This window comes from Choloepus didactylus, chromosome 9 (genome assembly GCF_015220235.1).
Source record: "Choloepus didactylus isolate mChoDid1 chromosome 9, mChoDid1.pri, whole genome shotgun sequence".
Taxonomy (NCBI): domain Eukaryota; kingdom Metazoa; phylum Chordata; class Mammalia; order Pilosa; family Megalonychidae; genus Choloepus; species Choloepus didactylus.
This window is the reverse complement of record NC_051315.1, coordinates 100458915-100486175: the sequence shown is the minus strand read 5'-3', so window position 1 is coordinate 100486175 and position 27261 is coordinate 100458915. Positions and strand designations below refer to the sequence as shown.

The window sequence follows — 27261 nt, the reverse complement described above, 5'->3', positions numbered from 1 at the left end:
GGAAAACTATCATTAGTTGGGTTGCCTTGATTAAGTTTCTAAGAATCAGTTTCTTCACCTGTAAAGAGTGCCCGGCTTATAGAATTGTGTGAGGATTTGAGATCTTGTATTAAGACGCAAACTACTGGGGGCTCACTCCACACCAGGACAGCGCAGAGGGGAGACAGGTGCCACGGCTAAAAGCAGTTGTTTCAAACAAGCTCTGAGCTCTGTAAGAATGATTAACTGCAGAAGGACACCTGGTAGGGGCGCCGAAGATTCAGAAGCTATAGCATTAGAGGAAAGTGAGCCCCGCAACCCTGGCCGCCAAGCAGGCAAAACTCGCAGGGGACTTCTGGCAAAGGTTTCCCGCCCCCGGGTTCTCCAGGCAGCTGATTAGCATTCTCCCCGCCCACAGCGCTCCCCAGCTCACGATTGGCCAGCGCTCTAAGGCTGCCGCTTACGGGCGGGTCGGGAGGGCTCCGGGGGAGAGGCCGAGCCCCCGGGGCAGGAGGCGGGGACGTGCGAAGAGCGTGGTTGGGCGGCCCACCAACCGAGCCCAGGCGCGAGGGGGCGGGGCAGGGGCGGGACGGGGGCTGGGCTTCCCGTCGGGCATTAGAGGCAGGTGACCCGGGCGGGGCGAGAGAGGCCAGTCCGTTCGCTGCGGTGACTTCTCCGCGGCCGAGGTGGGCGAGAGGGTGCGAGAGCGCGGGGGAGGAGCCGAGCCGGGCGCGTCCCGGCCCGGGAGCCACGCTACCGTCCTCCAGAGTCCGCTGGAGCGCGGAGCCCCCTGCAGGGGAGGAGGCGAGCCGCGGGCGCGCGGGACGCGGCGGCGGGCGCTCACCATGCAGTCCTGGCGGGGCCAGCGCCGGCTGCTCGCGGTGCTGTGAAGCGGCGAGATCTCCGGGCCGCCGCACCCCTTCCTCTCGCCCAGGTGCTGCCCAGCGCGCTCGCCCTTCGTCCAGATCCCTTTGGAACGCACGACTTGCCCCTGCCCTGCCCTGCTTGGATCATGCGGGGAGTCCCAGAGGAGGAGAGGACGAGTTCGGGCGGCACCCCCTTCCCTGAGATGCCCTCACCTGCTTCCATGTGCCCTCGCCACGGGTACCCACCCTGTCGCCAAACTTTCCCGGCACTGGCCTGGCTCTGAGTTGCGTTTCTGAGTGGAGTGACTCAGGGACGGAGGACTGACTGCCGACTGTTTGCTCCTCTCGGCGGGACCCGCGGAGGTGAGAGCCGGTGCCTTCCCCCTCTCCGTGTTCTTTTCCTGGTCCCTCTGCCCTTTCCCTGGGGGACTAAGCGCCCTGACCCGGCCAGGAAAGGGAACGGGGGTTAGTAGTTTGGTTCCAGGAGGTAAACGGAGGGAAGCTGAACTCCGATATTTGGAGACTAATTGCGGGGAGTTGTTGGCGCCCCTGAATTAGGCAGTGATTGTGATTTTTTTCTCTCCCCCCATTTTTTTTAAAGAGTCCCTATCCTGGAATTGGGTCCTAATCCTCCCTATCCGCAAGTTGCTGAGTTTTGCCAGCGGGGACGGCGCCTTCCCGAAGCAGTTTATCTTTGGACGGCTTTCTTGAAAAGAAAAATAAACCAACAGGTTGCCCGCCCGAGTGCCACACTCAAGTCGGTGGCCAGGGAAGCCCCTGCCCGATTTTCTCCTGCCTGCGTAGGTCCGGCGCAGGCTGCGGGAGGCGAAGGGAGGGAGGGGGCGATGGCTCGGCCTGACCCGTCCGCGCCGCCCCCGCTGCTGCTGCTGCTTTTGGCGCAGTTGGCGGGCCGGGCGGCGGCCGCCTCCAAGGCCCCGGTGTGCCAGGAAATCACGGTGCCCATGTGCCGCGGCATCGGCTATAACCTGACGCACATGCCCAACCAGTTCAACCACGACACGCAGGACGAGGCCGGCCTGGAGGTGCACCAGTTCTGGCCGCTGGTGGAGATCCACTGCTCGCCGGACCTGCGCTTCTTCCTGTGCTCCATGTATACGCCTATCTGCCTGCCGGACTACCACAAGCCGCTGCCGCCCTGCCGCTCGGTGTGCGAGCGCGCCAAGGCCGGCTGCTCGCCACTCATGCGCCAGTACGGCTTCGCCTGGCCCGAGCGCATGAGCTGCGATCGCCTCCCAGTGCTGGGGCGCGACGCCGAGGTCCTGTGCATGGATTACAACCGCAGCGAGGCCACTACGGCGCCCCCCAGGCCCTTCCCGGCCAAGCCCACCGTCCCAGGCCTGCCAGGGGCGCCGGCCTCCGGGGGCGAGTGTGTCCCTGGGGGCTCGTCGGTGTGCAAGTGCTACGAACCCTTCGTGCCCATCCTGAAGGAGTCGCACCCGCTGTACAACAAGGTGCGGACGGGCCAGGTGCCCAACTGCGCAGTGCCCTGCTACCAGCCGTCCTTCAGCGCCGACGAGCGCACGTTCGCCACCTTCTGGATCGGCCTGTGGTCTGTGCTGTGCTTCATCTCCACCTCCACCACGGTGGCCACTTTCCTCATCGACATGGAGCGCTTCCGCTACCCCGAGCGTCCCATCATCTTCCTGTCTGCCTGCTACCTGTGCGTGTCACTGGGCTTCCTGGTGCGCCTGGTCGTGGGCCACGCCAGCGTCGCCTGCAGCCGCGAGCACAGCCACATCCACTACGAGACTACAGGCCCGGCGCTGTGCACCGTGGTCTTCCTGCTCGTCTACTTCTTCGGCATGGCCAGCTCTATCTGGTGGGTCATCCTGTCGCTCACCTGGTTCTTGGCAGCTGGCATGAAGTGGGGCAACGAGGCCATTGCGGGCTATGCACAGTACTTCCACTTGGCCGCATGGCTCATCCCCAGTGTCAAGTCGATCACGGCGCTGGCGCTGAGCTCCGTGGACGGGGACCCAGTGGCCGGCATCTGCTACGTGGGCAACCAGAACCTGAACTCTCTGCGCGGCTTCGTGCTGGGCCCGCTGGTGCTCTATCTGCTCGTGGGCACGCTCTTCCTCCTGGCGGGCTTCGTGTCGCTCTTCCGCATTCGCAGCGTCATCAAGCAGGGCGGCACCAAGACGGACAAGCTGGAGAAGCTCATGATCCGCATCGGCATCTTCACGCTGCTCTACACGGTGCCCGCCAGCATCGTGGTGGCCTGCTACCTGTACGAGCAGCACTATCGCGAGAGCTGGGAGGAGGCCCTCACCTGCGCGTGCCCCGGCCCCGACGCCGGCCAGCCGCGCGCCAAGCCTGAGTACTGGGTGCTCATGCTCAAGTACTTCATGTGCCTCGTCGTGGGCATCACGTCGGGCGTCTGGATCTGGTCGGGCAAGACAGTGGAGTCGTGGCGGCGTTTCACCAGCCGCTGCTGCTGCCGCCCGCAGCGGGGCCACAAGAACGGCGGCGCCACGGCCGCGGGGGACTACGCCGAGGCCAGCGCCGCGCTCACGGGCAGGACCGGGCCGCCGGGCCCCGCCGCCGCCGCCTACCACAAGCAGGTGTCTCTGTCGCACGTGTAGGAGGCCGCGGCCGACGGACCAGGGCCGGATTATTGGGGGTGGGGTGGGGTGGGGTGGGTATTTTGTTTGGTAGCGTTGCCAAGGTCACTTCCGTTTACTTTCTTGGTGCTGATGCCGTCCCCCCCCCCCCCCCCCCCCCAGCCTCACGGAGCAACTCAGAGAGAGAGAGAGAGAGAGAGAGAAAGGGGGCAGTTTAAAAGGCGTGCCTGTCCCCGGACTTCTCACGGGCTCAGCTCACGTGTATACTATTTTCCATTTCTTACCGCCTTCTTTAGGGGAACCTTGTTTTTAATTTATATGTATTTTACTTTTTAACTTTGTTGCATTTTGGCAACAAAATTTACCTTTGGGGGGATTTACGAGCCCAAGGTTGGCATTATAATGAAGTTCCACTTGGTTCAGGATTCTTTGAACTGTGTGGTCTAAATTGGGAAAATTTATTTCTTTTGTGCGTGTATTTTAAAAGATGTGAACCGTAAAAGTTTGGGTTGCTATGACTGGGAAGTTGTTGGAGGTGCTTTTCCAGCTAGTTTTTCTTTGCGCTGTTTAAAGTATCCAGGATGCTTTAAGATGAGCTGCTTGTCCCTGTTTATAGTTCCAAAAACTAGGGGACGTCCCTTGGTATACCGAGGAAGGGCGCATAATGTGTTCAGGCCCTTCCAAAAGTGACACGGCTAGGGAGTGTTCAGCGATTTTGTGCTCATCTGTAGCTTTGTTTCGCGAGCTTCACTTTTCTTTTCTATAGTGCTGGTAATCATTCTCATTCTCGACAGCGCCAGCGTTGGATTTTGAGTAAGTCCGAGGTAGCATTATAGTGTCCGGTATAAATATTTGGAATAATGAGAACCTCCGGGACAGTGATTGGTTGAGCTCGAATCCTAAACCGGTGAGGTGGCAGTTTTGTGCCAGAGGAGGGGTGGGTGGTTCTTAATAGGCTTAAGTGATCCTTATTATTATTTTTATTTTTAGAGGAACTTGTGTTACAATTTTGGTCAAACTAAAGGCAGTCCCTTCTGGAAGTACTTGGTGATTGTTGCTCGAGGGGTTCTTTTATAGATTTAATAAGGACTAAAATTGCTATACCTCTAGTAATTAAAGTAAATTCTCAGTGCTCTACCCCATCCCACCTCCTTTATCATGTTAAACAGTTTTTTTTCCTTTTCTTATTCCTCCTCTCCTGGAGAGCTGTGATTAGAAACCGCACCCACCGTTGAATGAGGTGCTTGAACTGGGGAGTAGAGGAGGGGCGGTAGGCTGGCTGCCTTTGAACAAACATTGGCAGCAATGAGGGAAAATAAGTGTCCCTGGACTTTGGACTAGTGTATAGCCAGATATTTCAAAAGCAGCAAGACATGGCTCTCTGTAGTTCCTGAAAACAAGTGAGCCCTGACACACATGCATAAACTTTTACTAGTTCCTGTATCTCCTCAGTATATTTTTCTTTCTCTTTTCCTGAGAAAGTTTATATATTGAGTTCACTCACACACACACACACACACACACACACAGAGAGAGAGAGAGAGAGAGAGAGAGAGAGACAGACAGACAGACAGACAGACAGGTTTCTTTACTTTTAGAAAATTCTGTATGCTTCCCTGATCTGTTTAACCATTCATTCATGAAGAGCATGAAGACATTTCTGGGAAAGGGAATGACAGTGCATTGGTCAGCAAAATGCCAATGTAAATTCATGGCCAGGATTGAGTGGAGGCTAAATTTAGGAAGCTAAAATGGTCAAAGCAATTAGAATTTGAGAAAGCCTGCCTAGGAAAACAACTGGAGCCTACGCATTTGCACTTCGTTTCTACCAAAGTTAGAAAAGTAAAATTTAAGCCCAGCTCAATTTTTACTTCATGGATATTAAGTAGATTAATGCATAGTTCCCATTGGCAATGTAAACATTTTGCTGGTGGGTGAAGCCTAGTATTATAATTTTAATTACTCTCAAAAGCTATTCACATTCATAAAAATGCAGTGCTCTTAAACACATAACCTTTGCATTAAAATTTCAGTGGATTTGACAAAACCTAGTACACATAGCTACAAAACTTCTGTGTATCTTACTCTTCTGTTTATTCAGAAGCTTCTTCCCAGGGCTTGCAATAGCTCCCCTGTCTGAGGGCCAGTTCCTCTCCTGTTTTTAAATGAAGACCTTTTCTCATCACCTTGACTCCTTCCCTCATTTAGTATGTCTTCCCAGAAAGTGTATACATTGCTGTGCTGTCTTCAGTCTTTGTGCCTAATTTGAATTGCCCCTCCTCCATTTGTGCGTACGTGCGCGTGTGTGTGTGTGTGTGTGTGTGTGTGTGTGTGTGTGTGTGTGTGTGTGTGTGTTTGTAGGACTCCAGGAACCCTATACAGTTTATCTAGAAGATATGAGGTGAAATGGATGAAGGTGATTTAATTCTTCATTAATTTTTTTTTCAATTTTAGCAATGTGCCAAACTTGAAAAAAACAAAACAAATAATTTACTTTAAAAATTAGACAATTGAAACAATAGTTGCTAAGCCAAGGTGAGGCAATACAGGTAATGCTTTTTTGGGGACTCGTTCCATGTACTTTGAGAGCTGCTCCTTGCTCCAGATCAACTTTGAGAGGTGCCTCCTTGTTTTCAGTTTATATCCTCATCCCTGTTCTCCCCTTCCCTTTCCTTATTCCTTAAAGGAGAGAAAGATAAAGCCCACCTGCTTCCCTAAAGTCTTATTAGCATTAACTGTTCCACCCCCTACCCAGGAGAGAGAAGCAAATCTATTTATGGTCACTCCCTTTCCTTCAGACTGTTTTCCATCAGATCTGCATTTTAATTATGAAAACAGCCTAGACTCATGAAAGCAATTGTAAAATGAAAGGTCGAGGGGGTAGCTAGCAAGTTCTTCACGGCCAGTTTTGCAGAGTTGTAGAGCACTTGGGGTCCAGTTAAGTACCACATGCAGTTTAAGGGCTGACTCTTTCACGGTTCAATTTTAAGCTGTAAGTCACTAAATAGATTGTGGGGAGAGGGTTTACATGGAAGGTTGTTTAGACGAACCAACGTGACCTCTCAGTGAAATCAGTTGACCAGATTTTAAGGAGTCTTTTTAATTTATACTATTTCCTTCCTCACATTTTAGCTGCAAATAATTTTTCTTGGTGCCTTATTGGTTTATCCTTGCAAACCTTTGTCATGTTTTCATGTGACCACTTCTAGTGACCAGGGCCTGTGTGTGTGTGTTGTGCATAATTGTGGACATGTAGAAGCTGAAATAATGTGCTGACAGCACTGTTTCAAAGTTGGTATTCATTAGGCTGTTTCCTCCTGGGCCAGGGCTACACTAATCCTGACACCGGCTGCCAGGAGAAAACCTCATGGATCACACATCGAACCTTAATAACAGCATCCGTGACCTGCACTCTTAGGTACAGAATGGGAACCCCAGAGCTAGGAAATGTACTCGTATATTTTAATGAACTGCTACCCCTGCTAAAGAGGCTGCTTTCACTTTTGTGTTCTGCAGGAAGACCGAGGGGGGCAGGAGGGACAAAGCTTTGAATAACTGCTTTCTAATGCAGACTGTGGCGGACAGGAGCAGAGACCATCACAAACCTAGGCAGGTGTGAGGTGCAGTAGCTAAGAATTGCCTGGTCCTCCCTCTGCTTGTCCTTTCTTGTCTCCAAAGTCCAATTCACGTGATACTGGGAAATAAATGTGCCTGAGCTGGGGAGGGTGATTCTGAAAGCAAAAGCTACCAAAAAATTAAAAGAAGGCTCTGGGGGGGTGGCAGGATATAAGTAAATAAGTAACATGATTCAAAAATCTCAAAAGCTAGCAGCTTGATGACAATTACAGGATTTATTTCAGCCAGGATACTGTATGTGGTACATCATTTTAAGACAATATTATTCATGTTATAAATTGTATGTATAGTGTGTATGTTTTGTGGGTGTATATATACATAATATATAATATATATATATATATATATATATATATATATATATATATATATATATATATATGAGAGATTCAGTGACTTTGATACGGGTTTGATGCAGGTGAATTTATTACTGAGCCAAATGAGGCACAGACCGAGTCAGTAGTTGGAGTCCAGGGCATTCAAGACCTTCTGTGATTTTGATGTAATATGTATAGTGCCTATCCCATGCAGTATATCGCTGTCATGTCAAATCCAGAACTCACAAGTCAGAGCAGTGATATTTTATTTGTAGACAATCAATTTGAATCTGTAAATTACTGGCAGATGATTATAATTCTGAGTCTGTAACATTAACAAAAGGAAACCCAGAGCAGCTTGGTAAAATGTTTTGTCTTGTTCCTGGAAGTCCATAGAACAGCAGTTGTATGTGGTTATGTTAATCTCAAAATACGTAATTTGATGATCTTATTACATTGGAAAAATTTTGTATGTATTATATTTGTGGAAAGGTAAAATAATGGTTTGAGATTTTTATCAAATATGGAGATTAGTTATTTATGAAAAACAAAGAAATATCTATTTTTGTTTCTTTGTTCCCAATTAATGTAGGTAAAATTTTAAAAATGCATTAAAGCAATGGTAACGAAAAAAGGTGCTGTAGGAGTCTTTTTCTCCTCATGCTTTTTGGAGAGACACTGCTTTCTAAGAGGATCTGATGAGATATGTGGATTCTAACTTCATAATCAGATTTCTCAGATGTGCTTAATATATAAGCAGCAAAGATTTTATTAATAGATAATCAAATGCTGATCACTAGAAGCACAACTAATTGAAACATATTTCACTTGAAAAACATCATAGGTTTCTCCCACTTTTCCTGTGATTGAAAGATATAAAGGAACTACATGGAGGGACAAAGACTTGCCTGAGACTGTGTTTTGTTTTATAACCCCCCTTCTGTACTCGGAATAGTATTGAGTATTTTAATTTTTAACCCTATTTGAGTAGAGATGGTGTCATTCATCTGTGTGTCTGAATGGGGGGCAGGAACTCCCCAAACTGTTTCTCATTTAGCAGTTCAATCTGCAGCTTAGTCAAGTTCTAAATACAATTCAGGGAGCCCAGATAAGAATATAAAGTTTCGATTTAGAGTTGACACCTCCCTGATAATCTAGACAGATGCTTAGGAAGCCCAACATTCTCTTGTCAGAGTACTTTCTACTGGCTGCTGCTTTGGCAAAATGCACCACGAATCTATCAATACCCACCTCATTTTAATGCCTGCTATGTCAAGATTCCCTAGCAATTCTTTGAGGCAAATGTAGGAGAACAGTGGTAATTGAGAACTTAAAATATTGTTGGGGAGATAAGACAGATCTAATAAGAGGTGCATAACTGGAAGGGAGTATGTAATTTAATGTCGAAGTGAGGGCTGTGAACTTTAAGATTGGTACATGTTAGGATCATTGGGAGAGGCAGATTAGAACATACAGTCATTGAGGTGGCTCCTGGTGGAAGAGCAGCTCTACCATATGTGTACAGGACTCTAAATTGGCACATCTTCCCAATATTTTCTCATTTACTATGTGGAAAAGGGGAGAAAGGGTGAGGTCATAAGCTGGAGCAGAGGCAGAAGTGAAGATTGGAGAAATAGGCTTAGAGAGATTATTGGTAATAATGCTTTGGTGGTATAATTAGTTACAGAGCTCTTCATTTTGTTTGCCACAACCTTGTTTACAGGTAGGAAACAGGATTGAGAAAAAGGTTGGGCATAGACTTGGGACGCTAGACTGAGCAGGATTCAAATCCCAGCTGTGGGATTTATGGGCTGGGCGAGCCTGGACAATTAACCTTTCCATACCGCAGCTTTCTTCTCTGTGCAAAAGGGTAACAGTACTCATGTCCTACATAGGGTTGAGAGGGTTAAGTTAAGGCAAATTGAGGCAGCAAGGTTAGGGTAAGTAAGGCAAAGGGGAAGCAGCTGTTCAGGCCTGGAAGGGAAAGGAAATTGAAAGACTAGGTTTTCAAATTTGAGTCTGAAAGAGAAGCATTTGGGGCTTCTGCTAAAAATGTGAATTTCCAGGCTCAGTCCCAGAGATTGAGACTTGGTGGATTTGGAGCCCAAGAAGCATTTTATTTTTTTTAATAATACTTCTATTTTGGAATAATTTTAAATTTACAAAACAGTTGCAACGATAAAGTTTCCATATATCCCTCATCCTTTTTTCCCCTAATGTTAACATCTTATATTACCATAGTGCATTTGTCAGAACTAAGAAATCAGCACTGGTACATTACTTTGTTAACTCCAGACTTCATTTGGATTTCACCAGATTTTCCACTAATATCCTTTATCTGTTCCAGGATCCAATCCAGGATACCATACTAATTTAGAGGTGCTTTATTTTTCATAGGCACTCTCAGCTGATAAGAGGTAGGTGGACTGGGGACTACATTCTGAGAAACCCTGGGGCATTTAAAGGAATGAGCAAAGGCAAATTGCCCTATCTCGATGTTGGGGAGATGAATAGTTTTGAAGCAGCAGGGAATTGGCAGAGGCGGCGGATATAGAGGGTTGGTTTTAGAGTTAGGGATAGAATCCCCTCCATTAGATGAGAGGGGGTTACCTTGAGAACAAAATAAGGCATCTCTTTCTAATGCCAGATATGTTAGGTTTTGAGTGTTTGAAAGGTGGGAAGCCACCTGGTCCTCAGCCTAGACTGTATATACACCTAGGGTTGTGAACCATCAGGTAAGTGCCGTAAGCTGGGAACACAGGAGGTTACAAATAGGTGATTAAAGGGAAGGGGCCAGCCAGCCTAAAGCTGTCAGCCATGTAAAATCCATTTCCTGGAACCCTGATAATGCTTTGGAAGTGGTCAGGAGTAACCAACATCAAGCCTTGCCACATTGGATACTAACAGGTCAAAAGGGGAAGGCTGGGGATGTTCTTGTTGAGGGTCTTATGGGACTTGGGTAAAGCACTGGGTGGAAGATGAGGCAGGTGAAAGCTCTGCCTTTGGAAGAGTTCTAACACTGAGGAGCTGAGAGGGGTCACCATTCTGGTAGGTGGCTGATGGGGGCTGCAGTAAAGGTTAGCAGAATTGAGAAGGGCAAGAAGCTGAAAATATATATATTTAAACTAGCAGACTAATTTGGTAATCCTTTGAGGTCTTTAGAAATAGATATTGATAGCTCATTGAGGACCACAGGTTCTGGGGCTATCACTGAATTTCCCTAGTTAGATTCAGATTAACTCCTTTCGCAGTAGTTACCCTGCTTCTTTCTAAAGAATGTTAACCTTTTTTCCATTGACCCAGGATTCCTCTTAATTTCTGTACCATTTCACTTTCCTGGTTCTTCCTGCATCTTAGAGATCCTAAACCACAAAATATACTTAAAATTTCACCAATAAATGCTTTCTCACTTGCCAAACCCATTTTAAATATTTCATTGGAAACTGCTTTAGAAATCAAATCAGTTACTCCATGTATTAGAATAGGCTTTGCTAAAAGGTTCCTAGATATCTTGTATTGCTTGCTGGTAGGTTGATAAGCGGCTGAGCGTGTTAAGACTGGAGGTAATCGAATCCTTAACTTGTTGATAGGTGCTGGGTATAATCTACAGACTGCATAGAAACTAGCACTTACCTGGGAGATTTCCCTGTCAGCTGTCAAGTGCTTTCCAAGTAGCTCTCTAGTCAAGAAAGCAGTTTCTGGGTGAGGGAACAGTCATATTTTAAATGTGTTTAGAGAAGGGTCGGGTAATGGAGGATTTTAGCTAATCTATATGCTGAAGCTAAATTAGTTTTCAAAATCACAGTGTAACCTGAATACAGAGTAAATACAGAATTGTTTTCTGGTTAATACAGGCTTAAGCATTTTTTTAAGCTCAAAGAATTAGAATTGTTTTTATTGGAGATTTAAAAAAACCCAAGAAATTAACCTTAAGCTGTTGTAAAACCAGGCTCAGTATTCTGTTGGACTTGAATAATAATGTATAGGCATACTGGGTAAATGAAGAAATGTGAAAGGGTTGTTATGGAATCTGATAGTGTGGAAACTTTCTCTTTAACCAGAAACATTGAGCCCTAAGGAGTTGTCTTAGGATGAACATATGAAACCACTGATGGGCACCCATTTTTGACTTACAAAAATGGCAATTTCATTTGGTTCAAAAATAATTTGATTGCTTTCTTTTCCTTGTAATGAAGTCTTAAAAGTTCAGTTTACAATAAATTAAAGTTCACTGAAGTCAGTGTTACAATAGGAAAACTCTAAAAATGAAAATAAATGAGTCCAGGTAATCAGATACTTTTTATAGTATTATTTTGGGGAACAAATCTTTCCTGGATATAAAGTCTTGAGAAAACTGCCAGTTACCATGCTAGTAGCAACTAGTATCTGTGACCCATAATATCTGTTGAAGAACCTACTAGCTTTCAGTGATGTTTATATTCTTAACCTAAATTGGCCCAATTTCCCCACTTATCAAATAATGGCTGTGTTGCTCTCCAGAATTAAAGGTAAAGGGGGGAAAGAGCAGTTTTTCTTCATACTACATATTCAGTCAACTTGTTTTTGAAGCTACAGATTCACGTCCCTCCTGCAAATTTCTTTCTCGTTTACCTTTCACCACTCATACTTCAGCATTTCTACTTAGTAACTGGCGTCTTACTGTATGATATGAACCATCTTATAAACAGTGATTTATTCGATAGATTTTTCCCTTTTAAACTCAGTCAGATCATATACTCAGAAATTTATCAAGAACAAAATGGATTAGTTATCTAAAGACCTTAGGCACTGAAGAATTAAGATGGATAAAATATGGCAATACTCAGGATTTAGTGAGAATTACTGAAGCTGAGTTGGTGAAGCTTAGTTTTAAAAAAGCTTTTTAGAGATTTGGTATATTTTTAATTAAAACATAAGCTTGAAAACAGCATTTTAAAAAGCCAATTTAAATGGCTTAAAGTTGCCCTTTTTCAGCAACCCAAATTCTAGTTCCTGTTCATTTTCTTTCTTGTTGACTTAAAAACCTCACATTCTCATTCTACACTGTTACTGTAATTCTTCCTACTCTGATACATTTCACCTAATTTTCTCTTCCAGTGTACCCTTTTCTCTTTCAGGCACAACAACAAACTACTCAAAGATGCCATCTAATGCACTGTACCACTAATTTAATGCTATTTCATATTGAAATCCCACTAAACCCACATGTATTTAGAAGGTTGAATTTATGAGAAAAGCAAAAAAAGCAAAAGAAATGCTTTAGAATCTCACTATTAGGACTGATTTAAAACATCGAAGTTAGAAAGAGACATAATACTATGTGAATAGAGAAACAACAGCCATATTTTAATTAAAATAGAGTTTATTAGCTTTTCTTTTAATATAAACATGAGGAAAAAAACCACCATAGGTTGTAGCATTCTTTTCAAAATAAAACTGCAAATCAATACTTAATCTCCAGGCTCCAAACTCCATAAACAGTTTTTGAGGTGGTAGATTGTAATATTTTATATACCATTATTTATCATTTGTCTCTGTCCTTTAAAAATGATGGAACCTGTAGCACTCAATATGATATGAACTGTTGCCATACTGAAGGATTCCTAATCCAGAAATGCTTTGTTTTTAGGCAAAATTCCTAGGATGTACATTTGAGAAGGTAGGAGAAAAGAAATTTCAGAGTTGACAACCTTTTTTTAAAAAAATATTTCAAATGTAGGTGATATTTTTATCCGTCTCCTAAACTTACTCCGTACTCCTTAAAGCTGAAGTTACAATTCCCAAGGTTTAAGTTACCTCTTTAAAAACCAGGACTTGAAGTGGGATGACTATAGACAGCTTCACGTGTAGACTAAAAAGTTGTTTCATATCATCCACCACTATTAGAGTCCAATTTTTTTTAATTTATTACCCATGAATCACAGTGCTCTTCATAATCTTCTTTTACCAAATCCAGAGAAAAGAAACTTAAGTGATCAAAACAGATGAACAGTGCACAGCTCTGCAAAGGACTGTTTTAAAAAGAGGGTACTTCTTGGAGATACAGTGTGTGCCAAAAGACTAAGTGCAATTTTAAGCTTTGATACCAGTAGAATGATAAGTGCTACAAACTTAAAAACATCATTTGAAAGTTTAAATTTCTTTTAAACTTAGTTTTGTAAATTTTGAATAGTAGCTTTTCATTTTAATTTTTTGTTTCAATGTTTGCCATCTTCAAGAAAGCCTGGAACAAAAAATTAAAATTAAAAATATATTTAGAATTCAGAAAATTAAGTAAGTGTAAAAGAAACGTAAACTTTCAAATTTTTTTTAAAGGTTTGGCAGCATTTATACTTCTATTGCAGTGCCCTGGGGCACCCAAGTGCACTTTATATTAATGCTTAAAACTGCACCAAGACTTTCAGATACCCTGTATTCCACTAGTGCTCGTTATCCTTAGATCACCATGTTGGTTGGAATTATCTAAATACATTTTTAACAAGAGGAAACTTATCAGAAAATGAGAAGCACCATTAAAGGTCACAAGAATTGCCGTGTGGACCTAACAGAAGTAGATAATCAATAGCGGATATACTTTCTCTGTTGATAACCCAAACATGCTGAAACGCTAATATAAAGTAGTGCTTGAAAAAATCTGAATGACAGTGTTTATCCAGCAGCTTTTTCATTTAAATTGATTGCCAATGATGACTAGCAGCTTCAATGATATGGTAGGGAGGATGAACCCTTCAACACCTAACAAGGCTACAGTCTCTGCTATCTAAGTGGCTTTATGAGTTGTTAAAGAGTCTCATGTTTTCATAGTAATACTGCATTAATTCTAAAGGCATATGCAGCAATATCTTGGGGGGAGGGGCCAGAAAAATAGGAAAATCATGAAAGTTATAAGGTTAGTGTCTTCAAAGTCTAAAAATTTAAACTATTAATTTAAAAACCACATAATTCACAACTATTGCCTACACAGTAAGCAAACATCTGCGTGTGGGTTTGGAGCTTTCACTTTGGAGTGGTTTTCTTAACTGTTTACATTAAAAAGGACAGAAGAGTGCATTGCATTGACAAGGTCCCATTCTTTCCTATGGAGCGTAATCTTTGCTGTCCACAAGTCTCTTGAATTTGATGCCTTTCCTTTAGATGAAAAAGTTACTAACTTTGCTGGTTTCTGAGTGGTGATGTTTCTCCAGTCTTTGTAGATGAGGGGTTTATGATGTTACAACCCCTCGTTTTTCTCTTAAGAGAGGATGGCATTAGAACGCTGAATACCAATGAAGTTATCAGCGCTGAAAGACCTTCTCATAGCAGCTCTACATAAGTCTTTGTATTTGTCTTCACACAATCTGGAAATGGCCTAGAAAAGTCAATCAAATAGAACACAGGTACAAGAATTAAAAGATAAAACAATAATAAAAAAAGTTTCCAATCTTAAAAAGGATCACGCAGGATGAGTCACACATGCAGATTCTGTTAAGAGTCCAAACATAGTTACTGCTCCTTTGGATATCTGAGATCTACATGCTAGGTTCTGGGGAAGCTATTTCCTCTCAATTCACTAAGGTACAAAGAGTAATATCCTTTGAGGGCTATGATTAGATTGGCATAGCAAGCAGAACTTACTCAACTGGAGAAGTCTAATGACTGAAGCACCAAAAGGTGCTATTTCACTTGCGCATTAATTATGGCAGAAAACCATATCACTCTCAAGTACCACCCAAGATACCACAGAAAGTGTCAATTTTAAGTATGTGTCCATTTAGTTATAATTTTGCTGCATACTCACCAAAAATCATACATTATATTACCTTGTCCTAGGTGAATTACTATTTCCATTAAACCCATGTACTTGCTACATCTACTATTTGAAACAACTGCATGTTATACATTCTAAATATAGGTCACTCTGTTTAGCCACTAATGCTTTGTCTAATAAACTCGGGAATAAACTTATATGTACAGTAAATACTGACATGAATTTACAAACTGAGTAGTAAGTAAATTATATATGTAGTAAGTAGAAAGTAAATTATATATGTAGGTATAATCATGAATTATGGTCACAGAAGAAATAACTTTTTTTTATGTGGATCCTTGTATAACCCATAAAAGACACAGGAAATATGATGCCAAAGAGTTAATAAGCTCTTCAGTGTGTTAATTTAAAAGATTTCCATTTTCCTAATCAATTCTTAATATTAATGATTTAGACACAGATGTAGACTTTGGTGGCTGAGAAAACCCAGCTAGTGATTTTACCACCTTACCTCTAGGTTCTGTGCTCTTTCTTTGCTAAGAGGAGCAAACAGAAAATTCAAGTTGTTGTCATCAGCTAAAGAGCGAAGGTCAAAGTAATATTTGGCATAAACGCTGGCAGGAACATTAATATTAAACTGAAGTAGCTCCAAAAAATGCCTTTCCATCTCATTCCTAGGGGAGGAAGAATACAACAAAACAACACAGGACAATTTTAGACAATTGGACTCTCTTCAAAAATATCATTCTGAGCTACTAGGATGGCTCTAAATTCTGTTTTGAAACAAATAAATGTTACTCAGCTGGAGTAAGACACTAACGTTCAAACAAGGTACAGCTATTTGTGGTCCTTTCTGCATCCCAGCACTTTGAGTTTGGGATGCAGGGGAAAAGGTTACGGCTCTCTTATGCTCTTGTGCTGCTGACTCCGGGGCTCATTCTTCAGAGTTCCATTAGTGCAGCTGTACGATTCATACTCCAAGCTCACTCACAAGGCCCACTATAGTGATCAGATGAAAGGAATGATGTATGCTGTTTATTAGCTCTGAAGAACTTGCAGACATTTTCACTGGGCTGATAACAGGAAGGGGCTTATTGAAGAAGAGATGCACCAACAAAAGGAGTGGACACATCACCACGGCAACAAATGGATCCATCGAGAGCCACTGCTATTATCTCCGAGGGGGGGAAAACTCTTGAGACAACACGGATTCATCTCAAATAAATAAATAAGCTGAATTTGATGGGAAAGGGGCTCCCCTCCCCCCGCCCCAGTGCAAGGGGCTATGCCAAAGGGCATAATGCAAGTCTCTGCCCACCCTAATCTTACTAGGGTGAGAAATCGTCACTATGGCAGGACAGGATACTCGCTTTAAACTAGAAGGCAGAAAGATCAAAGACCGATGTTTTGACTAGACTGAACCCATTTTACAACAGGCCCTCTGGCAAAGCACTGGACATATAAACTCAGTGTTTCTCCTGTGCTGAGAAGGAAACCCTAAGATGCTGAGCATGTACTGCCCTTCGCCAGAGCAGAGCATGAACACATACGCAGGGGCAGCTGAGTAAGTCTGGTAAGTTTAGGAAAATGTTGGGAGCAGTCCTTTGCCAAGTGTTTTAAGTAAATAAAACCGGTAAATCATGCTGCCTTCACAGTAATCTCTTTAGAGAGTTAATTATAAAAAAATGATAATTACCTGAAAAAACATGCTAGAGGCTTATTTGACATCTTTAGTTTCTTGCTTTTAAAATGTTTTAATATTTTATGCACTGTATAGGTCAACAAATGCTCAATATTCTACTGTATGCAGAGCAGTTAGAATAAGAGCTGAGATGTGGTCTTCTCATTTGTTGAACTTAAAACCCAAGATTAATCTCCTGTTCATATGGCCATAAGTCTATAGAAATGTAAATCAGACTTTGTTTTGATAATCAGCTAATCAGGACTTTAAATTTACTACAGGAATAAATGCACTTCACTATCCCTTTTATAGTCTCTCCACTAATATATTTTAATTGTGCAGAAATACAGTACTTCATAGCATTTACACGTCTATTAATAGATGTTTAATCACTGAAGGAAAGCTTTATTCCTACAGAATATGCATCTGGGTTTTCTGTTTTTTTAATGGCTAGATGGCTGGACAGCATACCATTTACAGGCACAGCAAATTTTCTAACTAGCAGCTGCTCAGTTTAACTTATTCTTTTGAAGGGAGATACATTCTAACAAGGCATGTAGATGTTGGAAAATTTTAACAAAAATCTGATAGACCCTGATTTTAAAACTTGTCAGTTTAGACACACGAGACTATTACAAATACTAGTTTAACAACGGAGGGACAAAATAAATGTATATTAAACTTTGTTATAATACTTTCCAGTTTCTGAAGATCATGAACAAAAGCATCCTGTTACATACAGAGCTCCTTCCTGGTTTTCTCTTTCATACACAAAAAGCACTGTTCAGAAATGGTCTTGTAGCTCGTCTCTGCCACTACTGCACTGGGTCACCCTACACATGTCCCTGCTTGCTCTCTGATACTATAACAAGAGCCTGAGGCACAGTGGGCTTAGTTGCAGGTTTTGAGACAGTATCTACTGCCATCAAGGCAGAGCTAGTGCTCCTGCTTACAAATTTTCCTTTCTTCAAGGGGCCAGTTTGAAGACTGATGGCAGCAGTGATAAAAGTCACTCAGCTTCTTCAACTTCCAAAAGTACTTCCACTCATTTCAAATCCATGGAGGAGCCATCCTTTGCCACCCACCCTTTGCTAAGATGGCAGCTGTCAATATAACCATGACCATTTAATTTACACTATTATCGAAGTGGTCATTTCCAGAAAAGCCACTTCAACAGCAATCAACAATTGCTGGTGCCCCTTCAGAAGTATCCTCACTTCAGTTTCAAATATGCACAGCTTGGTAAATTCTGAATGACAGTCTTATCTAGAGTAAGGTAACTAAAACAAACTCTTGGCTCTGTCTGTCAGGATTTTAATCTCCCTATGCTGCTCATTCTAATCAAAAGGCGTTCTCTCACATTTCCCTAAATGCCACCCCCAAAGACATTTTTCCTGTCAAGTGGGCACTTGGAGAGTCTTTGCTGGAAATACCTCTCTGACTCATCCTGCCTACCCACCTTCCAGGCCCTTCACAGTGGCAGGCTGGCCAGGTCAGAAGCCCTCATTAGGTTTGGTGTTTTCAGTCCCATGCCAATGTGCAGCCTTTGAGTAGCCCCATGACTACCCAAGGTACCCTGCACTCTGAGTTGGCGCAAGACCCCACAAAGTGCTGCTGTGAATGGCTGAGTGCCCCAGGAAACTTCAACCAGAGCACTGGCTTCTCAGACTGCCTGAGAAAGGAGCTTCCAGCTTCCATAAGATCTATTTCTTAATCACATGAAATTCTCCCAACAAGGGGAGGAGACAGGAGCACAAGAGATCTGAAACTTTTACATTTGGCTAATTTTGTTCCACTTCAAGGAGTGCCCATCTTATCTCATGGTTTCTGCAACAACAGATCTTCAGATAAAGAGAAAGGGTGGGAGAAAACAGCAAAAACAAATATACAATGTCTGACTCAGGTTAAAGCTGTAACTTCATTAGTCCAGAGGCCAACTAATTCCTTAACAGTAGGCAAACACTTATTTCAAAGGCCAGAGGTGTGACCCTTAAAACTGGACTGGGACTGATAGACAATTTTAAAAATGCTATAAAGATATTTACCATACTACATTGTAAGCTTGTAAGATGTTTGCCAGAAAACATCAGGAAAAATAATTTTAACTGATCAAAAGCAGATTATTACAATAACAACACATCAATAACTACTAATGATGGAAAATATGAATTTAGATCACAGCTGGATAGAAAAAAGTAATTTTATGTCTATTTCAGTTCTCTGCACTTTAAAAATGTTTCTTAAAATGTAAACTTTATGGGAGCAAATGAGGTACTGGAAAATGGTTAGAAAGTTCACCCAAACCTTACAAACTCACATGTCCTCAACTGTAATGTCCTTGAGGATCTGGCAGTAGTCCACATTCCATACAGCCTGATCGTCCCAAACCTTGGAGGCAAGAAGAATGGCTCCCAAAACAATTCTTTTCCAGTTAGTGGGACAAATGTCGATCTCAGCATAAGTTAAAAGCCTTTCTAAGTAAACCTGCAAAAGTAGAGCACTGGTCTTTGATTTTAGTTCAGTTTAAGTGCCATGATAAGAACTGTTATGAAAGATGGATGTTTTTGACTAAGAATTGCCTTTTATTCTACAGAGGCTACTCAGTCAGCCAGAGCAAATGGCCATACCACAATCAAGTTGGCTCCCTCTGCTGACCACTCTGCCCATGCAAATTTCCAGCCCAATTTTGGTCACGGAAATGACTGGACATCTCAGCAAAGGGCATTCTGAAGGGAGGTATTATTACCTTCACACTCAGAAAAGGCAGCATATCTCGGCCCCAGTGTGGGGTGCAATGTGCCACACCTGGCTGGTAGTTAAATGGTGATTTCAGAGGTAGAAAATGATTGAATTTGTAAAACCCTGGTGATCCTCAGTATGTTTTTATCTTCTGTTCACAATAACTCTTGTGGCACTAGCCTGCGGAAAAGAACTGGTGGTCACGAGAGCCTCCCAGTGGCTGCTTTGCAGCGCAGCATGACAGGCAGCGGTGCACACGTGCGCCTTAAACGCAATGGAGTCCTGCATTTGGTGCCTTTCCAAGTGTACCAAAGGATGGTCCTTCTCACAGCCTCTTTTGTCACATTTCCACGATCAGTTCTTGATAACTCGTTTTCTGATAACTCGTTTTCTGCAGTTTAGTCAATTCCCATTGATTACAAGACAGTGCAGAGCTGCCAGTCTCTCTCTCTTGGACTCCTCTAAAACCTGCCAGGCATTTTGTGGGAGCAATTTCATAAATTACTTTACATGTAGCAAAAATTTATCAAACATTATGTGTTCTTAGATTCTGCTTCCATTCCCCTCAAAACTTGGTGCTAAGAACCTCTCTCACAGAGTTCAATTTTCTACTTTATAGGAATACGTAGAGGCACTTAAACAAAACTGGCAATCCTTCCAGTTCCTGTCACCTTAACTGTCACACTTGCTACATACTGATACTCATTTATACCATTTGCCCTCCTGGTATCAGTGGAAGAGATTTATTTGTTCCTACTGAAGATTCACTCTTTTGTCAATGTAGTGGATCCTATCCATGCCCATCATATCTGTAGAATACTGTTCCCCAAATTATCATCTCTCCTTATGAATAATCTCTCTCTCTGCCAGAGAATTTCCCCAATATGAATGAATTTAAGTGTTTTTCTCACCCTAACACTCAGAATGCTTCCTCTCATTTTGTTCACAGTATCATGCCCTGATGCCAGTTTCTTATCTCCCATCTTCTCCTAAACCCACTGTAATCCACACCCTGCTGCTCACTCTCCCGAAACTACTCTCGCCATGGCCAGTGGCGCCTTCACACATACACACCAGAGCTTTTCACCCCAACTCCCCATTTCCCGCATCGTCCCTCATAGTGCAGACAGCACTAACACACACACACCTAATTGCCAGGGACCAAAAACCTATGTGAGTCATCCCACTCCAATCTTGTAGCAACTCCTATTAACTCTACTTTCATCAGAAAGCTGACCACTTCCTAAGCTCCTTCTATCTGTATGTAATGTGAGATCGCCATATCTTTGCATGGTTTGCTTCTTCACTTCATTCAGGCAACTGTTCAAGGGTGCTACCTCTTTAGAGAGAGTCTTCCTGATCATTTTATCTAGAATAAACTCTTCTCTTAAAATAAACACTCCTTATGCTTTTGTCCTGTTTTATCTTCTTGTTATTTACCATTATCTGAAATACTCATCTTTTAAAAAAATAATCATTTAAAAAGAAAAATTTGTCTTCTTCACTGGAATATAAGCTCCATAAAGGCAAGAACGCTGTTCAACCTGTTCCATGCTCTAACCCCAGTGGCACAGAGTAGCTATTCAGTGAGTACCTAAGGAATAAGCAACTTCTCAGCAGCTTTAGCATATGACCACACCCTCCTTGAACCTCTCAACTTGGCTCCTCTTTTACTACTCTCTCCTGGTTCTCCCACCACTATAGCCACTCCTCTGGGAACTTGCCCTTAAAACACAGTGCCTGCAGATCCCATCTTCTGCCCACTTTTCATTTTAAACACTTTCTCTGCATTTCAATACTCTTAATCCCCTACCTTTAGCTCAGATTCATGCTCCAGTCCCATATATACAAGTGAATACTAGACATCACTGTTCTGCTGTCTCACAGGTATATCGAGTTGAATGGGTCTAAAATGAACTTCCCTCTCCCAAACCCAGCTGCCTTTCTTTAGGTATGGAAGTACCAGTCTTGCCTCTTTCCAGCATGTGCTAAGCATTCTGTGTCTGATCCAGCACCCACAGAGGGGTTTCTATTCAAAATGCCTTCTCTCCTAAATTCTACTTGGAGATAATGAAGTAGGTGCTGACACAGCCTTCTTTCCCTCCAGACCATGTGGCTGACACTCCTCTATAAGTTTCCTGTAGGGAACAATAAAAAAGTCCCAACCACCTCTCACTTGAATAGGATTTAATATTTAAAAGGATAAAATCTAATCATAGTAATTCTGTATGGATAACACAATTTTAAGGACTCAGCCATAGCTTAGCAGGTTAACTAACAAAGCTTGTCCATGAACTACTACTACTGATACTCCACTTCTGGGCAAGTTCATGAGTAGGTACAGGAGATGAATAAGGATGGATTAACACCTGTCGATCAGGATACACAAAAGAACTGCCTGGGGAATACAGCCTGGGACTCAGATCTACATTGAATTAACCTCTGCCTGTAGTCCAATGGTTTTGTCACTGCTCCCCACCCTGCCCGCATCAGCACACCACAGATGTTTGTATCTGTATACACTGCATGTGCATGTGTACTACTGGGGGTGGGGAGGAGGCAGGGGTGAAGGGGTGTAGCGACCAGAAATCCCTCTTGTTGCCTTTAACTGTTCTGCAGGTTTCTCTTAATAATGTTCTGGTAATTTCAGGAACTTACTTTTATTTGAAAAACAGGACTGTATCGTGGTATACAAGACAAATTTCTAAAGGTGCTTTATGACAGAAGAATTATCTTACCAAAGTTACTATTGCACATTCAGCTGTTAGCTGCGCGGCACTGAAAAGAGTCCGAACAAATCTGTAAATAAATTTGTGTTCAGGATCATGCTTAAAGTATTCCTCTGGAACCTTTTCTCGCTGAAAGAAGGAAAGATATAAGTATCCAATGAAGAAAAATTCTTAAGTATTTTTAAGATGGCAATCTTTAAACTTGTGTCCATGTGCCCCCTAAAACAATTTTGGTTGGGTGACATGTCTTTTAATCCTTTAAATATAAACAATGAATTCTTAAAACACCAGTGATTCAATACCCTCCCACCAGCCATTAAAGGAAAATATAGGCACAAGCTTAGAAAATTTATATTGTTCCTTTCCATTTTCCTCCCACAGAATTCCATACAAATGTAAAATACTTTTATGCTCAAAAGTTCTTATTTATCATCATATCTCATACTTCTCTGCAACAAACTCTGTAAAAACTTTTTTGGTTTCTTGTAATCATAAGGCTCTAAGGCTACACTGTCCAATCAACAGCCACTAGTCAGATTTAACTAGTGAGTCCTGGAAATGTGGCTGGTGTGACCAAGGAAGTGAATTCTTAACTGTAAGTAATTCTAATTAATTCAAATAGTTTTAAAATTTCTCATAGAGATCTTACATATTTGTTAGGTTTACTTCTTAGTATTTTATCTTGTTTGATGCTGTTAAAAATCATCTTTTTTTGTTATTTGGGCATGTTTATCCTCCTTAGCTCACTGATTATCTAAGCTGCAACAAAGTTCATACTGTATCATATCTCTTATTCAACAACTCTTTTATAAAATGATACAGATACAGCTTGGGGTGGGGAAGGACTTAGAGGAAGATGATTTTGATCTTAAGCTGCAGGGAGTGTTTTTCTTCTAGTAATTAATCTCAAAGCAAATCAGCACGAAACAACACATGAGGGAAAAATACAACCTTAATAAAGTTGACACTTACTGTAAGTGGATGTGATCTCTCATCAAAAATATCCAGGGATCTATTTGCATCTCTATAAAATAACAACATGCATTAAAAAAATTAAGTCAGAAACTTTAATATCTTAGTAAAATACCTGCTGACAGCTGAAAGAAAGGCTTAACCTTCAACAGAGCAAACGGTTTTACAAATTCTCCTGGATTCTGGCTTTAGAAGTTTCCTTTTTACTCACAACATGTACTGTGAAATCTTTTTGACATGACTAGCCAATGTTGCCTTTAAATACTGACCTTCCCTAACAGTAACCCAAATTTATTTTCACTCCTCTCACCTAACACTGGAATACATAAGAAATTTTACAAAGCAGCAGTGGTGGAAAACAGTCTTTATAAATGAGCTTAAATATGAGATTCAGATTTCCCAGATTTTCTCTCTTTAGCTCTCTATATCATATTTCTATCATGTACTTCTTGTCCCTTTTAAGTACCTTGGATTTAAAACATAATTATCTTTTTATTTTAAAAGAGACCTATCGTTTAATATAAAAGTTCATGATGCTAATACATTGTGCTCATTTAAACTAGTGGTTCTTAAAGTGTGGTCTGCAGGTCCATGAGGATTCCCTAGGCACCTTCCAGCAGGCCCATGAGGTCAAAACTGTTTTCATAATACTAAGGGATTACTAGCTTTTTCACTGACATTTGCTATCTCTGTATAAAAACAAAAGTGGGTAAAACCGCCAGTTCCTTAGTATGAATCAAGGCAGTAGCACCCAACTGTTACAGTGGTCATTCTATGTTATAGTGGTCATTCTAGTCTTCGCTACCACACATCTGCAGTTAAAAAGAAAAGGAAAAGAAAAAAAAAAGCTTCATTTAAGAATGTCTTTGATATAAGCAGTATAAATTAAATTATTAAATCTTGACCCCTCCTTTTAATATTTTGATGAATAAATGGAAAACAGGCATAAAGCACCTCTGCACACTGTAGTACAAGTTGCATTGAGGGAAAGCACTTGCGTGACATGACTGACTAGCAAGCTAAACAAGCCACTTTTTTCATTTAAAACACAAAAATTTATTAAGTACAACTGACAAACTGCCATTCTCCCAAAAATGAACAAAATAAGCTGTCGTTTCAAGGAAAACAACTTAAGAATTTGTTGCCAATGATAAAATTCAAGCTTTCAACTAAAAATCATTATTTTGGAAAATTTATTCCTTCTACTGTGAGCTTGACTCTGTATACTTTTCTAATAAAACTGGTGGTGATACTAACAAAAGTGAGTTTTTGACCCGGTATAATGAAATATACATCTTCCAAATGACCAAAGTATATTATAAAATCATGTATCAGTAAAAGATCCATTCAACATGCAAGACAGACCAATGAGTGTTAATGTTAACAGAGCACTAAAGGCTCACTGATGTGTTTTAAAATTCCATTGTAACTAATTTAAGAAATTAACACCTGTGGAGATTTGGTATAATCTAAGAATAACCACAATTATCCAAAGGCTTTTAAAATACACCTTTTTTCAACTACTTATCTGCACAAGGCTGCATTTTCTTCATATTGTTTCTTCAAAACAACAGATTGCAAATGATTGAAGGCAAAAGTAGATATGAGAATCCAGCTGTCTTTTATTAAGCCAAACATTAGAGATTTACACAAAAAAATGTAAATCAATGACATACTTTTCCCTCAACTTTTTTTGTTGTGGAAAAAGTTACTTTTCATTAAAAATATTCATGTTAACCTAGTGGTTCTCGGCCAGGAGTGATTTTGTCTCCCAAAGTGGGGCATTTCTTCATCATCTGGTCATGTCTGGAGACATTTTTGGGGGTGAGGGGTGGGGTGGGCAGACATTACTGGCATTTTGTGGGTGGAGGCCAGAGATGCTACTAAAAATCCCAAAATGCACAGGACAGCCCCCCACAACAAATATTATAGTGCTGAGAATAGGAAACCCTATGTAAACATACAATGGACTTATATTTTTAAATTCTCAATTTAAATTTTTAACATAGTGACTATCAATATAATTTACATAAACAAATGATCATTTGGGTCCCTCAATAATTTAAGAGGTAAACGTGTTCTGAGAGACGCCCCCCCCCAAAAATGAATCACTTCAATATTGTAATAAAAGCTCTTTACAGCTTACTCCAATAATGTCCATAGCTATTACCTAACACTAAATTTGATATCATGCACAATAATTAGCCGAAATAGCAAGAAGACAGGTTTTAAAAGAGCTCACCTGTTCTTTATATGGTAGTATATTGCTAACGTCACACTGTGGAGGGAAAAAAAAATTATTTGTAAGAAAAGATTTGTTTAGACCTAAAGACATTAAAAAGAAGTCGGGATGAGGGGTGGTGGGAGATTCTCCCAATGTCCCTGAAATACTCAACTTGTATGAGTACTATATGGGCATTCTCTCTCTTATTTTAGTTCTCTGGTGTTTGACAAAAATAGGAGAACCAAAATGCTAGGCCATATGCAGTTATAAGACATGTTTCTGTTGATTATTATAATATACAAACTGTATTTCCCCTGTCATTTTCCTTTTACCCATGGAACTTTTCATCCTGTTATAGCTATTTGTACACTTGCTTAAAATTCAGGCCAAACAGTAGCTTTTATTTGTGGCTTTTTAAGGTGGTAGACACTGTGTTTCAACTGATTTAGTTCACTATACACCTACCCACACACCTGTTTTCCATAAAAGTAAATAAAAAAAAAAGTGTTTTATACGAAATAAAATCATTTAAAGTCACCTTTGTATAATTATTAGAAAATTTATTAGCAAATGTAAGTACATACAAAATTGATAGGTCTAGCTATCCTGAAATAAGCAGAACTAGCAACACAGTGTAATACTATGCAGCATAATATTAACGGCAAGTGTTCTCAAATTATTTAAAATGAAATACTGATGAACAGACACAACTTCTCAGAATCTTTAAGTTACTGCATTCCTGTTATGGACAGCCGTTGAGTACTAGGGGGAAAAAGTGTTCTCTTGGTCAAATTTATGCTTCCATTTGCACTCAGTGTCTAAAATGAAACTGAAAATATGAGGGAAGGCAAATCTGAATTTTAAAGTACACACATAGAATATTAGCACACACACACAAAAAAGCTTTTACTACCTTGAAAATGTTCTTAGGGAGTTCAAACAAGTAACATTAGTATCTAAGATGGATACTTCTATAGTGCTTCAAATACATTTGTCTCAAAGATAATTTTTAAATCACAAAATTTGAAGTTCAATTCTGAAAAGGACCACCAAACCTTAAATGCCATTTAATCCAACAACCCATTTTACATATAAAAGAACTAGCGCTTAAAGCTAACCTGCCTGAGGTCCCACCTATGGCCAGAAGCAGATCTCTTTCTACTGCTGTACACTGGAATCACCTGGGGATCTTTTAAAACTGCCTGGTTTCCACCTCCAGACAACTCTGATTTAACTGGCATTGGAGGTGACTTCGGCATCGTTTGTTTGTTGTTGTTAAAAGCTCCCCAAGCGATTCCAAATGTACAGCAAAATTTGGGGAACCAGTGAGGTTAGTTAAGATCAGAATGACCTGGGATGTTTTTATCCATATAATTATGCCTCACATCCTTCCCCAGCTTAACAAAAGATGTGTGAGTATATAGATGTATGGAGGTTCCAGGTGTTTGCAGACATATTTTGAAAATAGCTGCACAGGATTCTTATGTGGCTTGCCTATCCCATTGAGAGCACCATGATAAACATTTTCAACATCCTTCTCCTAAAAGCCAATCTGTCCTATTAATTAGCTCAGAAAACTTTGGAATGTTATGAATGATCAATTTTAAAACTTACTGAAAACAAATGAAAACTTACTGTACTAATTCTAAAAATTAGACTAACATTGGAAAAAAGCATTCCACCTACTTGTTTGAGAAAGGTTAATTCTTCAAACTAGTTTTGAATTATATACGGAGACATCTGAATCCTTTGAATTCAAAACCTAGGGATTCTATTCAAAGTAGAG

General features: G+C 41.5%; 2 protein-coding genes across 4 annotated transcripts in view; one reads left to right on the top strand and one right to left on the bottom strand.

The window, feature by feature from the left end:
• The first annotated feature begins 637 nt into the window (after positions 1-637).
• Positions 638-3551, top strand: FZD5 (frizzled class receptor 5). Its single transcript, XM_037848862.1, has 2 exons — positions 638-1208; positions 1447-3551. The coding sequence occupies exon 2, from the start codon at positions 1691-1693 to the stop codon at positions 3449-3451; it is 1761 nt and encodes a 586-aa protein (XP_037704790.1). The 5' UTR covers positions 638-1208; positions 1447-1690; the 3' UTR covers positions 3452-3551.
• A 9196-nt stretch (positions 3552-12747) lies between these two features.
• The window catches only part of CCNYL1 (cyclin Y like 1), a 35098-nt gene continuing 20584 nt past the window's right edge, over positions 12748-27261 (bottom strand). Inside the window, exons 5-10 of one of the 3 annotated variants that reach the window (XM_037848858.1) lie at positions 25494-25529; positions 23252-23303; positions 22289-22408; positions 19129-19295; positions 15642-15804; positions 12748-14731 (exon numbers count right to left, since the gene is read on the bottom strand). In XM_037848858.1, the coding sequence (XP_037704786.1) occupies positions 14615-14731; positions 15642-15804; positions 19129-19295; positions 22289-22408; positions 23252-23303; positions 25494-25529 (655 nt within the window). In that variant the 3' untranslated portion in view covers positions 12748-14614. The remainder of the gene's footprint in view (positions 14732-15641; positions 15805-19128; positions 19296-22288; positions 22409-23251; positions 23304-25493; positions 25530-27261) is intronic. The other 2 variants (XM_037848860.1, XM_037848861.1) reach the window with 2 other exon arrangements.

Bases quoted from the DNA above. Each gene is read 5' to 3' on its own strand.
- FZD5 (XM_037848862.1), top strand. From the start codon at position 1,691: ATGGCTCGGCCTGACCCGTCCGCGCCGCCCCCGCTGCTGCTGCTGCTT.